Here is a 16,870-nt window from a genome sequence, read left to right as displayed (position 1 = left end):
AGATACCTAGGATATGAAATATGAATTGATATTAAACATAAAAGCTGGTATCACAGATGAGCTCTGTTCACATTTTTAAATTCATATAACAAAGCAGACAATTGTAACACTCTTTCCTTTCACTTGTATTGATTTTAAGTTCTGCTTGGAAGAAGATTAGACTAGTAAATCCTCTGCTTAATAGTGCAAGAATAGACTTGGGTCATGTTATTGCAACTGTATTGGGCCAGGTTTTGGTGGCATGGGGACTTCAGGGGTTCTTCCATGAGGAGCTACTGGAAGCTTACCCCACGTCCAACAGAGCTAATGTCAATTGGTTCCAAGACAGACCAGCTTCTGGCCAAGGCCAAACCAATCAGAGATGATGGTAGCACCTCTGTGATAACATATTTAAGAAGAAAAAACCAGTTACTCAGCAGATGTAATTGTGCTCAGAGAAGAAAGGAGTGAGAATATGAGACAGCAACAACTAAGCAGACACTGAGTTGAGTGGAGAAGGAGGGGTAAGAGGTGCTTTAGGCACTGGAGCTGAGATTTCCCTGCAGCACCTGGTGAAGATCATGGTGCAGCTTGTGCAGCTTGTGCAGCTGCATCTCATGAAGGACCGCAGGGATGCAAAGATCATCCTGCAGCCCATGGACTAGACCTATGCTGAAGCAGGAGATGCCCAAAAGAAGGTTGTGATGCTATGGGCAGTTTGTACTACAGCAGGCTCATGGCAGGGACCTACAGACCATAGAGAGAAAAGCAGGTTTCTTGGTATGACTTGTGACTCCGTGGGCTACCCATGCTGGTCCAGCCTGTTCTTGCAGGACTGCACCCCATGGAAGGAAAACATCTTGGAGCAGTTAATGAAGAACAGTAGCCTGTGGGAAGGACTCATGCTGCAGAAGTTCATGGAGAGCTGTCTCCCATGGGAGGGACCCCATGCTGGAGCAAGGGAAGGACTCCTCTACCTGAGCAGCAGCAGAAACAACACATAATGAATTGACCATAACCTCCCTCTCCCATCTCCCTGTGTAACTCTGGTGGAAGAGGTAGAGCTTGGAAGGAGGGAGGGATGGGAAAAATGTGTTTTTAAAATTTGCTTTATTTCTCATTATCCTTCTCTCAATTTGGTTGGAAATAAATTCAGTTTATTTACCCAAGTCTAGTCTGTTTTGCCCATGATGGTAATCAGTGACTCCTTTTCCTTGGATATCATTGGATGTCCTTGTCCTTATCTCAGCTCATTAACCTTTTATCATCCCACTCCGCTGTCCAGCTAAGAAGGGTAGTGATAGAGTGGCTTTGGTGGGCACCTGGTATTCAGCCTGGTCAAACCACTACAGCAACACTCCTCCCAGATTACCATTGTGTTCTACCTATTTTCCTGTTACCAAAAGAAGGATTTATATTTTTGTGTGTAAATACCTCTAGATTTCATAAGTAGTCTGTTCTTATTTCAATAGTTTGTAAATGAAACAACAATCTTTTCATGTACTTTGCCTCTCACTTTCAGATCCATGCAGACAGGAAGGCATGCTGAATAGTATGTTGTTTTCTTTGCAAGAATTCCAAGGACCATTTCTATCACTCCTACTTTACTAAATAAACTGTTAGTAAAAACACTGATGTTAACCTTCTTTCAAATCTAGCTGTCCTCTTCTACTCAGGATGATTCTGCTTACTTTGAATCCTGGCACAATGTTGCTATTTTTTCCTGTACATTTTTACAGGAAACTGGATTTAACTAGAATGTTTCCTTGTTTCATATATCCATCTGTTTCTTATAAAGCTGTGTTGATGAAATGCTTTTTTGTAACAACAGCATAAAAGGAATCATAAGAATCATATTGTCAGGTCTTTAGTTCAGGAAAATAAAATTGTTAAAATGAAGTATCTATCAAAATATATTTTCCACTGCTACTGTGATCTTTCAGAGCCATCCAGTCTTTCTGTCCACTGCCTATTGACTCTTCTAGCAGATTTTCAGCCACCTGTTCTCCAGGACATCTTTTCACTTTTTGGTGTGTGCGCCAAGAGGAGTTGCTGACCTAATGGAAGCAGTTGTATGCTGGAGTAAAGCATTTAGGAAAAGGATAAAGAAAGCACTCCCATTCTTTCAAATGATAACCCCAAATAACATTATGACACGTGACACCTTACAAATTCTTTGCTTTTTTTTTTCCCCCACCTGTTCTAAACTTTGAGATTCTTCAGAAGTCTTGTAATAGTTAAGTTTAGCAACAAAGGCTATTCACCTACTTGTTGAATTGTAGCTGTCACGAGATCTTAAAACAGTATCATGTATGATTGAAACATCAGGCCTCTGATTGCCTTCATATACTATTAATTTGACAAAAAGTTCACGTGTAACTTCTTAAAGGAGCTTTTACTAAACAAGTTAACTATTAGTTCTGTCTCTTCTCTGGAAAAGAGGTTTCTCCTCTTAACTACAGTAATAGCTTAAAACTTTAAAAAGGATATGTATTAAAGAACCCCCAACTTCTATGTAATGGAAACTAGATATTTTGTAGCTGATTTTGTCATGGTCGTGTTATGTATGCCTTTGCAGTGAGGAGACATCAACTCTAAAATTATGCTAGTCTGAAATAACTTATTACAAGTCCTAGAATATCTTTATCAAAGTAAGCAGAGGACAGGAAAGCTCTTGAGAGGACAAAGGTTGTTATTCTTTTGCATAGTAGGAGGCTGGAAGTATTAACTTGCACTGGGATTTAACACCAAGGTATCTAATCTTGGAGTTGGTAAGTGTTGCAAGGAACAGGGCAAGGAAGTTAAGTTGCTCCTTATTCATTTTCAGGTACTAGAATGATATGTACACATTCATTCATTTGAAATGAATGAAAATCTGTCTTGAAGTTAAAAGCCCGTTTGTCTAATGAATAGTCTTAATGAATTGAACAGCTTTTAAGTCTTGCATCCTGGATGACTCACAGTTTAGAGAGGGAGACTGAGATAACAGGAGAAGACAGTTAAAGTCAAGCATTGTCATTTTATTGGTTCATAAGCTAAGATGTATGTTTATTAAGACCTACAGCAGTGATTTCATTTGATAGATTGTGGCAGTAGTGGCTTTTGTTTCTGAAGGCTGGTGGGAATTTGAGTAATATTTGAGATCACTGGTCAGGGAACCGTTTATCTCTTGACACTGAGTTGAGTATTTATGTGGTAGTGACCTGTGAGCTGATTAGAGTTCTATGCTGGATTAGCATTAGCATAGTGTCTTACATTTTGCAGCATAAATATGTTGTCTGCTAAATTGGGATTGTCAAATTTATTCTGTGTATTTGAACCTGTAAAAATTCCTAGTCTAATTTTAGTGTTTGTTATTTAGCACCTGAAATAAATACATTTAGACTAAAAGTTTCAATCTGTGTGTTTTAAAAAATGGGTGCTGGAATTAATTTACTTTCATTTAGCTACAGAAATTAATTCTCAGAAGTACTGAAAGGCTGTGCTGAATTCAGTTAAAGCTCTGGAATTCATGCATGAGTTAAAATCCTGAGGATTAAGTCAGAGAGAGTAGAAAAAGGCTGGACTGGTCAGAGAACTTTCCCACAGAGAAAGAAAAGAGAAACTGCAGGAAGACATGAACAAAAGCACCAAGCAACCGTAGAAGTCATCCTGATGATTATGTGTATTTCTTCAGATGATGCTGCTGAAAATTAGTTCATATTCATTCTTTTAATGGGCCATGTTTCATCCTTTATTCCTGCTGTAGATTGTGGGCAATATCTACATCTCAATTTATTTCTCAGCCCATTGGCCATAATTAAAAATGGAATTTTGCACTCTCTAGAGTCCTTGTTGGAGACTTTTACCTTGTTGAAGAAAGGGGATTAAATGTGATGATTTATTGAGCTCATGTACAGCCCCCTGAGTCTAGTGTGGAACTGAGCCAAAAGAAAGCTGAAATGATATCCAGTCTGGCAACCACTTGCACCATGAGTAGAATAAATCCTATCCCTTGACTAAAACTCTGTCTTGTTCCAGCCAAATTTGCTTGAATTCCTGATGTGTGTGGGCTCTTGGTAGTCTAAAGTTAAGGTTGTAAAAGGCAATGGCTGCCTGCCAAGGCAGTGTGCCTTTAGGATGTTGGACTCTATAATTGTGTGTTGTCATGATGTGCCTTAGTTCATGTCTACTAAAAGTGACAAAAATTATTTCTTAAAGTTATCACACTCCATCATCAGTGGAAAATTATGTTCAGAATCATGGATGTGATGTTTGATCATTGGTCTTTCCTTACTTTTCTGTTTTTTAAGACTTTTTGATACTAAAGTAAAACAGAAATACAATCATAAATCTGGCATAAGCTTTGCTTTCTTGCTTTCTTCTGCTCTGCTAAATCAGAGAAAAAAAAAAGAAGGAAGGAATATGTGGCAATATACAGTTACTGCCACAACATTCAAAAATTTCTTTGAGATTATTGTTCTGTGAGAGGAAATAGCAAACCTTTATTATCATATTTGCTAGGGTAAGCTTTCCAATTCAGGCACGGTGAAAACTTGCACCAGTTCAGTGACTCCAGTTTGTACAGATTAAGTATTTATTGCTGTTATTTACTAAACCCTAGTTGCATAGTTGTTTCTGTTCATAATTGGAACTCCTACTATATTACACTCATTGTAGTGTCCTTCAAGACTTTTTTTCAGTCACTGAAGCTGTGCTGTCCATATGCTATGATTTGCCAGATTTGGTTTTTCAGAGCTCAGAAATGTCTTTAGCCTATACTACTTCCATAGCAAAGCAGCCTTGTGGTGTCAAACAGTGATTACATATAAAAGCTGCTTGTGGAAATCATATCCCTTGACAAATCCAGTTCATCAGGGTCATGCAACTTATACAAAAAATGTAGTTTCTTTGACTTGAAGGATTTTTCAGTCTATCTCAAACCTTACTTGCATTGAATATCTTGACTTCTTCTTGGACCTCAGGAATACTTAAAAGCTGTCTGCAGGCTGTGTCATCAATATATGATTCAACACAGAAAGCAATACATTTGAGTAGACTGAAAATGAAAGAAATTGATTCTCTTTATGTGTTCATATCCCAGACAGTCTGTTGTGTACGTGTGAGACTGAATTGTCTTGTCTCTGTCTTACCGAGAAGAAATGCCACAGACTGTTCTCTGCCTTCATTTTTGAAGGATTGTGAGCAGAAGGGAACATGTGGCAAAATTTATAACTGGGCAGCATTCACAATTTTACCCTTACTTAAAGATAAATGGGTCTGTGAAATGTATTTCCCAGGGCTGTGGTGGTGGAGAAGTCACAATTTCACCATTAAAATCAAGTAGAACACCAGCAAACAATAAAGATGCACTCGAACGTTCATCAAAGTGAATAGGATACTTACCTTTTTGACTTTAAAGGGCATTGGGCTGATCCCTGCAAAACCATATTAAAACACGTAGAAGTGATTAAGTACTTTCTCTTACCATACTGCAGTAATAAAGTTACAAAAATAGTAGGTGGATTTCAATTTAACCCACTGCATACATTTTTATTGTTCTGTGTTTACATAATTGGTTGCATACAGTTCAATTAGGTGGCAATTTGCCTGATGGTTTGTGTTTGACTGTTGCTGTCTTGTTTCTCTGTATACAAAGTCTTCACATAGGTGATAACAACCCTTACTTAAGTTAATACACTTGATTTTCTGTGAGTTGTAGTGTTGTTATTCAGTAGTCTCAGTATGCCTACCCAAGGAATACAGCTGAGAAAGGAGCTGCAGGCATGAGTGTCTCTTCTGCTGAGAGGATTAACAGTGCTGCAGATCATGCATAGTCCTTTTTTTGGGACTGGAAAGAGGTCAAGCTATCACCACTACTGCTTTGTTTGTTGTTGATCAGTGCTCTTTACCAAGAAAGCACAAGTCACTCCAAGCAATGTGCAGTCTAAACTTCAGAGTACTGGCAGATGTTCGTATTAGGATAGGGAATTTAAGGGCTAGCTGAAGGTGCAGGAGGGTAAATGTCATCCAGCCTGATATTTGCTATTATTCATCCAACTAACTAATGATTTGGGAATTTGGTTAGCCACTAATCTTTGGCTTCAGAGATCTGTGGACAGTCAACATATTGGAGAGAGCAAATGATTGTCTTGAAACAGATCAAACAGGGTGGTCTGAAAGGCAGTTAGTAGCCAGGTTTCCCACATCTGGAAGGTGTAATTTTAAAGGCATTGCATCTCAATTGCTTCTTGTGGTTGGCAGGCTGTGTTCAGAGAAACCCACTAACCAGTGCAAGTCAAAGTTGAGAGCTGGCCTATCTGAAGGTTTGATGTGCTTACCAATGGGATTTATTTATTGCCTCAATTTCATCTATGCTGAATTAATGACATGTTTTTAAGTAAGTAAAATTAAAGAGGAATGTTTGCCCATGAAAAGGTAGAGCATTTGCACTTAGGTTTTGTGGTAAATTGGATTTTGGAAGTCAGGACTGAACATAACACAATGAGCCATTTGTCCTAGCACGGCAATCTGGATTTAGGCATTGCATGTTGTGACAAATGGTATGAATTTTATGGCTTGGGTTCCAGCAACGAGAAAAGGTGATCCTTTTGTCTCATCAGGCAGATAATATGGCACCATTCTATACACCTCGAATGAAGCCTAGAATACGCAAATAAAGAAACTGAAAAAGTTCTTTTACAAACTGAAATTGTTGCTGTGCTGAAGATGGGGGAAACTGTAAATTTCACTTTGAGAAACACACCAGAAGATGGATTTTCTTGCCCCTGTAATCCTATTTTATAGCCCCATTAGTACCTTTATTCATCCATTCATTTCACTGATATTGCAAAACAACAAGGGAAGATGGAGTTTTCTGTTCTTTTAATGAGTGGAGCTCACTGAGGGTGATCTCAGTCAAAGTCTAGGATTTTGAAGCCCCAGAGATGAAGATTATTTGATCTTCTCTTTTGCAGGAATTATTTAATTGCTTTCTATGTTTTTAAAGAAAATATTTTAATTGAAAACCACTTGATTTATAGGTGGGCAAAATATTCCACTGCTTTTGTGTATTGAAGAGTAGATCCCAAAAGAATAACTGTTAAAAAAATAAAAATTAAGCTTCTGACTTGTTCACTGTAATGTGCTTATTCCTATTTGACCTGGAGAAAGATAAAAGAAGTAGAGAAACCTGTCTGCAGTGTTGAATCTGGTTTAATTGCATGTTTAATTAAATGTAAATCTTGTTTAATTGAATGTATAAATCTTGTTTAATTGAATGTATAATTGTTGTAGATAGAAACTTGCTTGGCTATATGCATTGGTGAAATACTTGTTTGTCTTCTTGTACAGAAAAGAGTCAAGGATGTCATCTCTCCAATTGTATTTGAAGCAACATACAGCCTTGGGGAATACGCGATAGAAAGAGGAAAAGAGGACAAGGAACTAACTGCTCTGAGGCCCATTCTTCGCTGGAAGAAAGGACAAAAGATAGCACAAAGGAATCAGGTCAGATTTGGACTACATTAGTTCTCAAGAAGTCCTGTAGCTGAACAGGACTTACAGCAGAGATGGCTCTAAAACTGGATTTCCAAGCTCCTAGTCATTTGCACACAGTAGCCTTCTTGTACAATCTTTACTATTGCTAACTTCAGTGTTGCTCTGTGACGTAGTAAAGGCTTGTGCCTTCGAGACTGGGCAGCACAAAGTGAGGTCACTTTCTTGTTTCAGGGTGTTTGTGCTGGGAAGGGAAAGATGAGAAAGGTCCTACTCCTTCTGGTTCTTCCCTTAATGTAGGAGGTTCTTGTGAAAGGCTTGGTCCTGGCCTTCTTTCCAGGTAAGCCTTTATTAGTGCAAAAGGGGACATGGGAACTGTCTGAGGGGAGAACAGTGGGCAGAAGAACAAAAAATTTGCCCAACTGAACTATCCTCTTTTCTTGAGGACTTCACACATTCAGTCATGTGGCAAGAAAAATCTGCTCCTTCTTTATTGTATGTGCCATGCTAAAATAGGATGGTTTCATTTCCCCTCCACTAGCCTCCCTTCCCCTCCTGTCCCCTGCCTTCCCCTCCTCTTTTTTTAGCTATGAGAAGTCTGTCTGGACTAGATGGTTAGATCTGGGTTTTTAACCTTAACAAATTAATTTTCTATTGATATGATAGCATGATCATTGTAGCATTACTTTCTGATTCTGCTCATAATGTCCCTGAATACTACTTAAAAAATAATAACTAAAACATTTTATTTGCTTCACTATATAATCAAGGGCTTTGAACTGTATTTGGTTATAATCCTTGCCCTTTAGAGGCATGAATTTTTATTCAAGTATGCTTTATTTTTATAAATTTATGCATGAAAGATGCATTCAAGAATTACTTGTTTTTATGAAGAGGGTATTGTGGGGCTATCGTGTATATGAATTTTGTGTTGTTGCAACAATATAGTGGGGATTTATGAAGAACTTTAGAACTTTAACACTGTTAAAAGCCTGACTGGTGCATGAACAAAGCTTCTTGTATTTTTTATTAGTGAGCTTAAACTCAAAAGATCACATCTTGCCCTGCAAGTGAGTCTCAGATCAATGTTAAAATACCTAAATGCTGAGGTTATAGAGCAGGAACAAAAATACTTTGGGAATTTCTCTGACTTGTTTTCTTTTGCAATTTGGATGGGAGGGAACCAGTTTAACAATCCCTTTCTATTTGTTTTCCAGATGTTCAATTAGATTAGTAAGAAAAGGATTTTGACACTGGGTATGCTGGCAAGTGTCCTTTCAGCCAAGGATGTGACAAGAGCTTCAGAGTTAGTGTTGCAGTCATGGTGACAAAGCCCTTATAAAGTAGCCTCAAGGCATGGTGCTGGGGTGCAAAGTTAATGGGAAAACTAAAATGTAGCATTCTCCCTCATAGAAGTCTTGTTATCTTGTAAGTCAGAATAGTTTTAAAAGGCCAAAAGGGACAGTAGGAACCAAAATCATTATAATAAAGGGTTTACATTTCAAAGAATCTTATGATTATGAAGGACCTTACATTTTGGAAGTCCAGTTCAAGACTCTAGTGTTTCCTGTTTTCCGAAGATATGACACAGGTGAGGTCAGGTAGACAAAATTAGTGTTAATGTAAATACTAATGTCTTTAAATATAGCTAGTTTTGTGTTGTTTTCAAAAGCCCTAGATCTTGCTGATCCAGAAGTGACTTTCCATTAGCCTCTTTGTTGTCTCCCCAATTCAGTTGCTACCTTCATCCACAGGAAAAAGCGAGTAAGTCTTCTTGCTTCAGGGAAATTATTGTGTGTTTAGAACTGGGTTTGGCTTAGTTCTTTGTAATGGTTTGTACTATAACATTTATTTTTGTATACCCACTGTATAAAACATGTTAACCAAGAAGGAGAAAGCTATCCTGCCAAATACAGTTCTTAGTAGTATCCAGTAATGTATCTTAGAGTTCAAAATGGGATAGGCTAGAATTCTGCCTGTTCTAAATACTGTAATAAAATCACCAGCTACTATGTGGATGTAGATACCACTTTGTTTTAGGAAAATATTCTCAGTAGATTTAGTTGTGTCACTGTCTCCAGGACTTTGTGAGTGCCAAAACTGTTTGTTAGTTAAAAGAAGAGATAGAAAATGTCCACAACCTTCTCTTCCTACTGTGTCACTGACTTGCAATGAAAATTTGTGCCCAGTGTTGCACTTCTGGGTGAATGAGACTGCATGTTTCTTGGATGAACTTCACCTTTTTAAATCAGAGGTCTGTTTTTTGAAATACTTGTGTTTGAAAAGCTGGTTAAGTAAATTAATTAGCTGGGCTGGCAGGAATGAGAGAATATAGAAGGATTTTCATGGAGTTGATTTATGAACAGTGATCTTTGGTTTGCTGCAAAATAATGCCATTCTGCATTTTAAAACATGCATGTGCACCTCAGTCTCAAACTGAGAACAAAGAAATGACAGATCTGGACAGGGTGAAATGCAGTGTCCATACACACAGCCTGGTCCAGGTTTGTCAGTAGTGTCTTCTCCAGAACAGAGATCCCTGTATTCCTTTTTGAGTCAGGTCATGTCATGGTCTGCAAGCTGAGCTGTGCCCATGACGTTTCTTGGCATTGGAATAACATCTTTATTCTGGTAAGCTGTTGAAATGGTTCTTGGCATGATTTTAACCTATGCCAACTACTGCATTCCTAGGCATTGGTCAGGAGTTAGGATGCTCCTGTCTTGGCAGCAAGGACAATTTGGTTTACTGGTGCAGCTGAGTAACTTAGTACAGCTGTCAGTAGTTGCGTAGGTGGTACATTTGAAGATCAATTGACTTGTACCTAGGCATATTGGAAGTCCTTGGAAGACTGCAGGGATCAGTCTAATTGCCATGTTCCATGTGAAATAGCTTGCCACAAAACTCCTTTCTCCTTAGCAGGGCAAGCTCCCAAATTATCTTTTGCATTTATTCTTGCAGAGATCATGGGCCACCTTTCCTGCCTAGTTGCAGTTGTTTTCTCTTTGGTTGGAACGGGATTGCTGAAAGCAATTTATATTCTTCCCCCTGTCATCCCTTCAGAGGTGTCTCTTTTGCTGTCAGTGAGTTTGGTCAGCTGAAATAATGGACAAATGACTGCATTTGGCTTAGATGGCTTGACAAGTGGCAATGTGTTAGTCAGAGTCTTCCACTCAGTGAAATGGATTAATTCCCCTGTAGTTCTCCTCAGCTGGAAAAGTCTGGTTTACAATCTTCCTCAGCCTATAGCATTGCATGGGGTTGTTGTGACCAAGGTGCAGAACCCAGAATTGGTCTTGTTAAACCTCAAACCATTGGCCTTGACCCTTCGATGCAGATCTATATGCAGAGTTCTCCTACCCTCTAGCAGATCAACACTCGCACGCAACTGGGTGCTGTCCACAAACTTACTGAGGGTGTATTTGATCCCCTTGTCCAGATCATCAATAACCATATTTAACAGGACTGGTCCTATTAGTGGAGATCTGGGGAACCCCACTAGTGTCTGGCCACCAACTGGTTATAAGACTATTCACCACCACTCTCTGGGCCCAGCCATCCACCTAGTTCTTAACACAGCAAAGAGTGCACCTGTCCAAGCCATGGGCTGTCAGCTTCTCCAGGAGAATGCTGTGGGAGATGGTGTCAGAGGCTTTGCTGAAGTCCAGGTAGACAACATCCACAGCCTTCCCCACATCCACCAAGTAGGTCACCTGGTCATAAAAGGAGATCAGGCTGGTTAGGCAGGGCCTGCCCCTCCTAATCCTATGTTGGCTGGGCCTAATCCCCTGGTTGTCCTGTATGTGCCATGTGATAGTTGCCTTTTTCCTAACATGCTGGAAATGAAACTCAAGATGATTTCACTAAAGAGGTAATATAAGGGCAGATCTTTATTTGAAGGTTTTCAGAGGCAGTTATGGAAAGATGTCCAGAAAAGCCCACCCCACAGAGATGAGTACATATTTATAGGTTTTAGGAAATTAGAATAATTGATAAAAAGCACCTATTAGGAGGACAAGTGTGATTCGATTTCCTCCCAGGTCAAGCCCCTTCTCTGGAGCCCCACCTTGGTACTAGCTGTACTTAGTCTATGAAATGTATCTCAAAGAGTTGTTCTTGGCCTTGGTTTACAGGAAAAACCAAGATAACACTGGGGCTTTGCACCTCTCGGGGGTTGGAGCTCTGGAATTTGTTTTGTCTTCCTGCCTAGGGAAAGGCCATGGGAAATTACTGGGAAAACTAACTATTAGTACAATAGGCTACAGATACATGAGCAAAGAACATATAAAAGAAAAATCCTAACTGGCATCTTGATCACTCTTAAGATGATCAGTTCCATAATCATGTCAGGCATCGAGATCAGGCTAGCAGGCCTTTAGTTTCCTGGATCCTCCTTTTGTCCTTCTTATGGATGGGCATCACATTGTCCAGCTTCCAGTCACCTGGGGCCTCCCCAGATAGCCAGGACTGATGGTAAATGATGGAGAGCAGCTCTTCTGACAGCTTCCTCATCAGCCTAGGATGGATCCCATCTGGTCCCATAGACTTGTGAGTATCAAGTGGCTCAGCATGTCTCTGAATCCTTTTGGATTATAGGGGATCAATTCTGCTTCCTGTCTCTGTCTACCACCCTTGGGATCTGGTTGCCATGAGGATAACCAGCCTTACTGTTAAAGAATGATGCAAAGAAGGCGTTAGGTACCTCAGCCTTTCCCTCATCCTTGGTGACTATGATCCCCTCGCATTCAATAAAGAATGGTGATTTTCATTGGCCCTCCTTTTGTTGTTCATGTATTTATAAAAACATTTCTTTTATCTTTTACAGCAGGGGCCAGATGAAGTTCTAACTGAGCTCTAACCTTTCTTATTTTCTTTCTACGTGATGTAACAACATTCATATACCCTTCCTGACTGCCACTTCTTCCAAAGGTCACAAACCCAAGTTCCAGTGAAAGCTCCATGTTCAGCCAGGCTGTTTTTCTTCCCCAGTTCATCTTTGGGCACACAGGGAGGATGTTTTTCTTAACCTTTAAGGCTTTCTTCTTAAAGTATGTCCAGCTTTTCTGGACTCGCTTCTTATTAAGAATTGTTTTCTAGGGGGCTCTCTGAACTAGTGTCTTGAACAGGCCAAAGTCTAGCCTCCTGAAGTTCTAGGTGGAGGTTTTGTTGACCCCTTCCTTACTTCACCAAGAATTGAATACTCCATTATATCATGGTCACTGTGCCAAAGGTGTTATCTGAACACCACATTTCCCACCAGCCCTTATGTCTAGCAGGGTACCCCCCTTGCTAAGCTCACTTACCAGTTTTGTCAGGAAGTTGTCTTCCACACACTCGAGAAACCTTCTAGACTACCTCCTCTCCACTGTGTTGAGTTTCCAGCAGACATCCCACAAGTTAGTCTCCTAGAAGAAGGGAGGAGTCTCCCACAAGGGCTAGCAACTGTGAAACATCAGCCAGAGGCTTACAGAATAGTTCATTCATCCCTTCATCCTTGTTGGCTTGTCTATAGACTTCTATCAGGATGTCTGCGTTGTTGGCCTTCCCCAATTCCTACCCACAGATACTCAACTTTGTCAGCATTATCCTTGACAGACAGTTGAAAGACTGCTTAATGTACAGAGCCACACCATCACCTCTTTCTCTTTGCCTCTCATAGAATCATAGAATTGTCAAGGTTGGAAGAGACCTTTAAGATCATGTCCAGCAATCAACCCAGTACTACCACTGCAAGCCCTAAACCACTAAACAACATCAATTTACTAAACAACACCAGTGCCAGATCCAGATAATTCTTAAACACCTCCAGGGATGGCTCCATCAGAGCCCTGGGCAACCTTTTCCAATGCCTGACCACCCTTTTTCTAATATCTAATCTGAATTTCATCTGTCTCAGCTTAAGGACATTTCCACTGCAGGCACAATAGAAGAGACTGGCCCCCACCTCACTACAGCCTCCTTTCACGTAGTTGTAGAGACCAATGAGGTTCCTCCTGAGCCCCTCTTCTCAACAAACCCAGCCCCTCAGCCATTCCTCATGAGACACTTTTTCCAGACCTTTCACAAGTCTTGTTGCCCTTCCTTGAAGATACTCCAGCATTTCAAGGCCCTTTTTAAAGTGACATGCCCGGCACTGAACATAGTACTTGAGGTATGGCCTCACCAGTGCCAAGTACAGGAGGGTGATCTCTGCCCTGTACCTGCTTGCCACACTGTTCTTCATACAGCCAGGATGCCATTGATTTTCCTGGCCACTTGGGCACACTGCTGGCTCATACTGAGCATCCTCAGGTCTCTTTCTGCTGAACAGCTCTTGAGCCACTCTTCCCCAATCTCGTAGTGCTTCATGGGCTTGCTGGAACACAAATGCAGGATCCAGCACTTCCCTTTATTGAATCTCATGCTGTTTTCCTTAGCCCATTGATTGAGTCTGTCCCCGTCTATCTGCAGAGAGCAGATCAACCCTCCCACCCAATTTGATGTGTCCTGCAAATTTACTGAGGGTACACTCTATGCCCTCATCCAGATCACCAATAACTATTTTAAAAAGGACCAGCCCTAAAACTGAGCCCCAGGGAACGCCACTAGTGACTGGCCACCAACTGGATTTAACTTCATTCACCATCTCTGGGTCTAGCTGTACAGCCAGTTTTTTACCTATCAAAGATTCCACCTTCTGAAGTACTTGTAGCCATGAATTGCAGCACTCCAGTCTTGTGAGTCATCCCACTTCATTTTCATTATGGCAACTACACCATAGCGTTCCCACTCTGAACACAATGGCTTCCAGCTTCTCTTGTTTGTTATGATACTGTGTGCATTGGTGTACGTGCACTTCAGCTGGGCTATTGATTTCACCCCCAGCAGTGGTATGCTGCCCCTAGGCTCATCTCTAATGAGCCTGGTCTTATTACCTTCCACCTTCAAACCTAGTGTTCTCTGCCTTCAAACCTAGTGCTTTGATGAAGTCTGTGTGGAGCTGAGGGAGCTTGATAGCTAACCTTCATCCCCTGCACCACGCAGTACCAGCACATTGGTTTCACACCCCTAGTATTCCTGCCTTTGTCATGTGTTCACTCCACCACTCAGTTAGGGGCATTGTGGAAATAATGTATTCTCATTTTAGCACATCTGATGAAATCCTGGAATGTTTTTCACAGTAATAATTGCTCTTCTAGTGGGAATTTAAATCAGCCACTTTGTTTGGCTTGGCAGCATATATAAATGGACTGTTTCCATGAGTAGTAGAGTAAAGCATGGGATACCTCGAAAAACTCAGTCTATATTTATTTTTCTATGGTCAGTAGACATGTAGGTAATAGCTTTATTTTTCAGGCAACTTGAAGGTTTAAAATCAAAATAAATTCAGGTCTAAAATCAAGCTCCTGTATCAATACTTAGGCACATTGATACAATTGGTTTGTAAAGCTATAAACAGAAAATACTTCCTGGAAAAGTTAGTGAGAGTTGCTTACAGCTCAGCATTTGAAAATTGGATCATATATCCTGGTTTCTAAATAAGAGCCAGGAACTCAGCTTCACCAGATAACATGTTTATAATCAGATAGCATCAATATCTAAAAACTAAAGAATTATTAGAATGACAAGCCCCCTTATTGAATTGGTTTTGTGTTACTAGCATGATCTAATTGCTAAGTCATCTCTGCGCATACTGCAGGGTCGGTGACAATTTACTGGAAATCAGTGTAGAGACTGAAGTACTGTATTCTTATTCCTGATTATTTTGCATAGCATAGGTATTCCTGCAGAAGTCCGTGGCACAGTTTATGAAATTAAAGGAATGGATCCTCAAATACCAAAGGCCAGATCTGCCATTTTTTAAGGCACACCATCTCAACCTTTTGTAGACTGATGTGTTAGGAAGTTGTTAAATGTCTGATCTCGAGTGAATCACTGTTCTCTTATCCAGTCCATAAAATGACATGTTTTCAAGGGTACTTTTGAGAATTCTGTTTCTCTCCCTTCTCTTCAAATACTGACCTTCAGCTGTTGCGTTCCCTTTCTGTGAAAGCATAGGCAGAACTCTTACTAGAATAGTGCTGGAAACCTCTCAAACTCTTGATAGTACAGTTTGGCTACAACCTGAAATTTCCAAGTGCTTTCCTAAATTTTGGTAGGTTGGATATCTTGAAAAGCTTTTTTCCCCCCTTAATCTATTGAAAGACTTTCAGTATTTTCTGTGGACTGGAGTGGCACAGAAGATACTTTATTTTTTATGTTTCCTGTTCTCTTCTCTACTTCCAGAAACATAAGTTTGTTTAATTTTAGATAGCCATTAAAAGAAAGTGAAGCAGTTTAGTAAGCCTGGTATGAAATCATAGATCACCCTCCTCAGAGCACAGAACTCTGATCATTAGGCTGAAGCCAGGTTCCTTCTTTTTTTACCTCCTATCAGCTTTCAGTAGAGTCCACTACCAGCAAGAAGGAAAAGGAGAATATCTACGTGCCCAATACCCAGCAGCTTTATGCTTAGAATGGCTTAGGATGCAGGAACAAGAGATTTATCCCTCTCCTACTTACTCCAACATTTACCCCTGGCCTTTACCACAAAATGCAGAATTTAGTCCTTATGCTTCTCTTCAAGAGGCATAAAGGACAAAAGATACTTGCTCTGAGGCCCTGATCTACTTATGTAGACATATTCCCTTCCTGATCAGCTCTAGATCTCTCTTTACTGTAGGTTTGATTGTGTACAGATGTGTATATTCACTTTTATTAATGTGTTTACTTTAATGTAGGCTTTTTGACTTACTCTCTGGAGGATGTAGGTGCCATCCATCTTTCCTAACCCCTCAGGGAGATACCTGTCACGTTACTGGACCTCCCAAGGAGCATAATCTTTTTTACTCAAAAAAGCTGCCATGCAGAATTTGAGAAAACTGTTTGTAAAGAAGGTTTGGTTACTTGTTGGGAACTTCTCTGGAACAATTTCCCAAAGCTGCTGGGTTCTGCACAGCAGTGGAGAGAGTGCAGAGAGGAATCATGAACCCTGGAAATGCTGGGGTTTGTCTCTGGTTTTCTGAACACCTGGTGATAGCAGGAAGTCAGAGAGACTCACTGAGAATGAACTTTACACTAGTTTTGTGTTTATACAGTGATGATGTGTCCTAGAAACATTGAGGTTATCCTGTCCCTGTTACTGGGCACACAAACACCTATTTTTCTTGTGGAAATGCTGGACAACTATGTGGTGGACTTGAGATAAGAGATGCAGCTGTGTTTCTCACGGCAATTTCTGCCCTAATCTGCACCACTCACCTCTTACTCCTCAATTTTTCATGTATGTATTTCTTATGTAAGGAAGCTTCCTGGCCATCTCTATATATACTTAAATCTGTGAGGCATTTGGTACAATGTTCGTGGAATACAATTAAATTCATGAAACCACTGTTCAGA

General features: G+C 40.2%; 1 protein-coding gene across 2 annotated transcripts in view; it reads left to right on the top strand.

Moving 5' to 3' along the window:
* ITGA9 (integrin subunit alpha 9) overlaps nucleotides 1–16,870 on the top strand; it is a 245,290-nt gene that overhangs the window by 112,944 nt on the left and 115,476 nt on the right. For both annotated transcript variants that reach the window (XM_059857962.1, XM_059857961.1), the window contains exon 16: nucleotides 7,312–7,467. In XM_059857962.1, the coding sequence (XP_059713945.1) occupies nucleotides 7,312–7,467 (156 nt within the window). The remainder of the gene's footprint in view (nucleotides 1–7,311; nucleotides 7,468–16,870) is intronic.

Source organism: Haemorhous mexicanus, chromosome 13, assembly GCF_027477595.1.
Source record: "Haemorhous mexicanus isolate bHaeMex1 chromosome 13, bHaeMex1.pri, whole genome shotgun sequence".
Classification (NCBI taxonomy): Eukaryota; Metazoa; Chordata; class Aves; order Passeriformes; family Fringillidae; genus Haemorhous; species Haemorhous mexicanus.
Note: the sequence above shows the minus strand (reverse complement) of the source record. Positions and strands in the feature narration are given on the sequence as shown.